Source organism: Astyanax mexicanus, chromosome 6 (assembly GCF_023375975.1).
Source record: "Astyanax mexicanus isolate ESR-SI-001 chromosome 6, AstMex3_surface, whole genome shotgun sequence".
Classification (NCBI taxonomy): domain Eukaryota; kingdom Metazoa; phylum Chordata; class Actinopteri; order Characiformes; family Acestrorhamphidae; genus Astyanax; species Astyanax mexicanus.
In genome coordinates, this window is record NC_064413.1 from 57,662,501 (window position 1) to 57,667,531 (window position 5,031).

The window sequence follows — 5,031 nt, forward strand, 5'->3', positions numbered from 1 at the left end:
CAATATATTTTACATTAAGCATTTAAGATTAGATCTCCCATTCCTACCATATATGACATTGCTCAATGATTTTCTTTCTTTCTATTCACCGCTCACTAATGAAGAGCTGGACCACATTGTAACTGATGTCCACAGAAGCCACCCAAACACAGGCTACAAGCTAGCGCATGGTCTTCTGAAAGCCAGAGGTGTACGTGTTCCAAGTAAGTGTGTAGAGAAAGATAGCCAAGGCTAAAAAAAAAGGACAGCTGTGTAAAGAAGAGAGCACTGCAGTGTTTTTATGTGCTGGCCCAAAGGTCACCCAAAAGCAGTGTAAAATACTGTCCTACTAAAAAATCCAGCTCACGACCAGCTGGTCATCCAGAAAAACATAACCCATGCTAGTAAAGAGCTAGTTAGCAAGCTAGCCAACCAGCATATAGTATGTTTTCATTGTATGTCCAGCTGGTCATATAGCTGGATTTTTTAAGAGGGGTGAGATCATGTCACAAGATGCATAAAAGCTGCGATTTAAAATCAGGGTTACTTAACACACCAAATATTGCTTAGTGAACCTTTACAAAGTTAAAATGAACTTGTTTTCTTTACATTATTTGAGCTCTGAAAGCATTGCATCTTTTTCCTCATTTTTATGTTTCATATGTAATTTAGAGAAAATGCTCTAAATTCCAATTTTTTATTTTGGAGAAATGTTGTCAATAATGTATAGAATGAGACAGTAATGTTCATTGTACTCACATGCATAACTTGTAATGGTCTCTTAATGTTTTCCTGTGGTGTGTGTGTGTGTTTTTCATCTATATTTCTTTTCAGTCTCAAGGTTGAGAGACTCTTTTCGCAGAATTGATGCAGAGGGTGTGTGCATGAGACGTCTACGGTTGCATACACTAAGACGGCGGCAGTATTCTGTGCCTGGCCCAAATTACTTATGGCACATTGACGGCCACCATAAGCTCATAAGGTATAAAGTATTAATGGCAGAAAGAATAATCTATGTGCAGATAGGGACACAAATTTGTGAGTTAAATGGCCTGTTCAAAATTGTCTCTTTCATACAGATGGAGGTTTGTGGTTCATGGAGGGGTGGATGGATTCAGTCGCTTGGTGGTTTATCTTACTGTGGCTGGCAATAACAGAGCAAGCACAGTCCTGCAGAGCTTTCTCACAGCTGTGGATGAGTATGGATTGCCATCAAGGGTACGATCGGATAAAGGTGGGGAGAATGTAGACGTTGCAGAATTTATGATCAGGAGTAGAGGTACCAACAGAAACTCCCACATCACCGGCAGAAGTGTTCATAATCAACGGTAAATATTAATTTCACTTGTCTTATGTCAGTGTTAATTGACTGTACAAGAGAAGATATATAATCTATGTCATGTCTTTCATACAGAATTGAGAGGTTGTGGAGGGATGTTTATGAGCATGCTCTAGACCTCTTCTACCAGATCTTTGTCTCTCTGGAAGACCATTCAGCACTTCACCCTGACAATGAACTCCATCTATTTGCCTTGCATTGGATCTTCCTACCACAAATACAGAGGCATCTCAAGTCTTTCAGAGATGCTTGGAACTTCCATGGCCTTAGAACTGAAAGGGGTCAGTCACCACAACAAATCTGGAGAAGATACAGAGAGCAAATCCCCACAGAAGACTCAACCGAGGTATCTATTAATGGAAAAGCCAATATTTTAATGTAATGAAACATTGTGTGTGCATGTCAAACATTTGCTTATATTTGTTGCTGGAAAATTACTAGTTCATTAGTCTAATGTATGTCACAGGTTAATGAAGACTATGGGATTGACTGGAATGGGCCTCACACCCTTCTTGACAACACTGTATCTGTTCCAGAGATCCAGCTGCTCCGTGAGCTCACTGACGATGAACTTGCTTCTTTGCCAGTTCCAGGGGGGCCTTTGGCTTGCACAATTGGCATGTACTTAGAGACTGTTCAGATTTTGTCAAGAATCATAGGAGACTGAAATAATTTGCTATAATTTATTCTTGTAGCACCTCTAGAACAACATGCATTGCATTTTCAACAACAGTTAATAAAAAGCAAAACGATAAACATTGTGTTTTAACAGCATGAACTTTGACATAATTCTTTGTTTTCTGGAACTAAAATAAACTACTTTGTTAAACAGCCTGATTGATTCTAAACATGGGTTAATATCTTCCTTTTGCAAGCCTAATCTTGTTGGTCCAGACTAAGGACTTATCAATTTGATCCGAGCCAAATTACTAGGTGCACAAAGGGTGCCATTAACCAAGGTCTGGCCCAAATGACCAATGTTTGGTCCAACCCAAAGAGGTGGTCTAGGGCCAGAACAACTGGACCATGGTTGAATCCATCTGCAGTGTGAAAAAAACAGATGTTTTGTGCTTTTGGACTAATAAGAAGAAGTTGAGACATGATATAATGCATTCAATAACAGCAGTAGAAAAAGAACTGCTGTTCTGTAATCACCCTCCCTTTTTAGGAACAGAAATAAAAGTAATTAGAGGGGATTCTGCTACCCTCATTCTGCTGCAGGACGGGCCTGCAGTTGGATTTAGTACAACACCTGGAACGGTAACACTGCTTAACTGATAACATTCTACACATCAATCAGTGTTGAGTATAGGGTATAGGAGGACTCTGTTCACCTTGGTGATGATGATAGTGTGCAGTAAAGTTGTTTAGTGCGCTCAGTCACTAACTGCAGTGTGAAACAAAAAGTAACCGGACTAAATACAGTACACAAACAAATAACTGCGGTTTGAACTTCAGACGTACGGGTATATAAAAAAATGCCTAAGGCAGGTGTGTCCAATCTTATTTGAAAAGACTGGTGTGGCTTCAGGCTTTTATTTTAAACAGCCAGCAGCAGACTGGGTTTTATGAATAATCAATAAGTCACACTTCAAACAACTGATCACCTGAGCTTGGGATTGGTTGGAATGAAAATCTGCAGTCACATTGGTGCTTTGCAGTCATGATTCTAAGGGGAAGTTGTGTTAAACTAGTCCAAATCCAGTGTTTGTGCTATTTATGGAAGCCACAATAGCAGCCTCAAAATCTGTGTAGGTCTTAAAATGAACTGGCAGCTTCAAAGTTTCAAAGCATGTGGCAGATGTAGGAAAGGATCCTCTGGACAGCTCCACTTTGAGTTCACATGGCAGCAACTCCCACCCCACCCAGAACTTTAGCAGCTCAGCCAGTTTCCTTGGTGAAGCTAAAAGTCAACAAACAAAATTCACAGATTCATCAGAAACAACTGTAGTCCAAACATTCCATTTGCTCTACATATGCATGCATTTTCTATAAAACTGCATAATGCACCTGTGATAAGCACAACAGACTAGTTAAGGATTAACACAACCATACCTGTTTCGATGAACAGGCGCAGAAAACCAGTAATGCGACATGTTGTAAGGGTTCTATCTGCGGGCCCCTTTGTCTCCATCTGGTGGACATTTGTGGGTATTGACCTGCCTTTTTGATCTGAACTCTGAACCTTGATTGTCTGTGATGCCATCCACCTGTGACTGTTTGACCTTGTTGTTTCCTTGCCTCTCATTGGTTCTTTCCCCCCCTCCTGCCTTATTTAAACCCTGGATTTTGGGTAATCTGCCTCGGATTGTCGTGCCGTGCCCTGTCAACGTTTTGTGAGTTATTCCTGTCTTTATCCTTCGTGCTGTTCTGTTGTGTTTTTTTCTCTCTGAAAGGATTTAAGTGGGATTTTTGTGAACCTGTTTTTTGTTTGGACAATTGATGGACTGTTTTTGTGGGATTTTGTTGGACAATTGATTAAGTGGGATTTTGGTATTTTTGGGAAAAGGTTTTTGTCCTGAGAAGAGGAAGTTTGTGTTGTATTCTTTGTTTGACCTAATAAATCAGCACTCTCCCGATTTCTCTCTGCTTTTGGGTCCAATTTCTAGAGCCCTGACAGTAAGGGTGTTTGAAGGGGAGATGTGGGTATGGCCAACTTGGAGGCTAGATAAGCATCAATGAAGCTCTCGTCAGCTCCTGAGTCAATAAGCACCTGAAAGGTTTGACGTTGCTGGCCCCATTCTAAAACTGCAGGGAACAGGTTGCAAGGAATGGAAGAGGGTGGGTTAACAGGAGTCACGCTCACCAGTACTCCTCGCTTTACTGGCGAGCGTTGGCTTTTAGCGGGCAGGTGGCAGCCAGATGTCCCAACTGACCACAATAGAGGCAGGAACCGGACTGAATTCTTCTTTGCCTCTCTGTAGGTGACAGCCGGGTACGATGTTCCCCACTCTTGGACATTGAGTCTAGTTGGTTGTGGTGCCTCCCAAGAACAGCTCCTTGTTGTTCCAAGGCAGAGCGAAGGAAGTCGGGGAACGCTTGGTCTTGGGATGGTTGGCCTGCTGGGTCCATGTTGCTCGGATTGTACTGGACAGGGGACAAGGACTGGACAAAAGACTGGGTGACCTGGCGGCCCAGATCCAGCACCTCCACTTCTAATGGGGCCAGCAACGTCAAACCTTTCAGGTGCTTATTGACTCAGGAGCTGTCGAGAGCTTCATTGATGCTTCTCTAGCCTCCAAGTTGGCCATACCCACATCTCCCCTTCAAACACCCTTACTGTCAGGGCTCTAGAAATTGGACCCAAAAGCAGAGAGAAATCGGGAGAGTGCTGATTTATTAGGTCAAACAAAGAATACAACACAAACTTCCTCTTCTCAGGACAAAAACCTTTTCCCAAAAATACCAAACTAAAAATCCACAGGTTGGAGCAAAAATCTCTACAAAAATATCCCTTTAAGCAGGTCAAAAAATATCTAACAAAACAACTCACAAAAACAGTCCATCAATTGTCCAAACAAAAACAGATTCACAAAAATCCCACTTAAATCCTTTCAGAGAGAAAAAAACACAACAGAACAGCACGAAGGATAAAGACAGGAATAACTCACAAAACGTTGACAGGGCACGGCACGACAATCCGAGGCAGATTACCCAAAATCCAGGGTTTAAATAAGGCAGGAGGGGGGGAAAGAACCAATGAGAGGCAAGGA

At 41.9% G+C, this 5,031-nt stretch overlaps 1 protein-coding gene across 1 annotated transcript; it reads left to right on the forward strand.

Moving 5' to 3' along the window:
• The first annotated feature begins 89 nt into the window (after nt 1-89).
• LOC125802520 (uncharacterized) lies at nt 90-2,747 on the forward strand. The gene is made up of 5 exons (XM_049480849.1): nt 90-203; nt 814-961; nt 1,059-1,307; nt 1,394-1,664; nt 1,785-2,747. Exons 2-5 carry the CDS (start codon nt 864-866, stop codon nt 1,983-1,985), a joined length of 819 nt encoding a protein of 272 aa, XP_049336806.1. The 5' UTR covers nt 90-203; nt 814-863; the 3' UTR covers nt 1,986-2,747.
• The last annotated feature ends 2,284 nt before the right edge of the window (nt 2,748-5,031 follow it).

Bases quoted from the DNA above. Each gene is read 5' to 3' on its own strand.
- LOC125802520 (XM_049480849.1), top strand. From the start codon at position 864: ATGAGACGTCTACGGTTGCATACACTAAGACGGCGGCAGTATTCTGTG. The intron at 1,308-1,393 runs GTAAATATTAAT...TCTTTCATACAG, and splicing joins AGAAGTGTTCATAATCAACG to AATTGAGAGGTTGTGGAGGG. The intron at 1,665-1,784 runs GTATCTATTAAT...TGTATGTCACAG, and splicing joins CCACAGAAGACTCAACCGAG to GTTAATGAAGACTATGGGAT.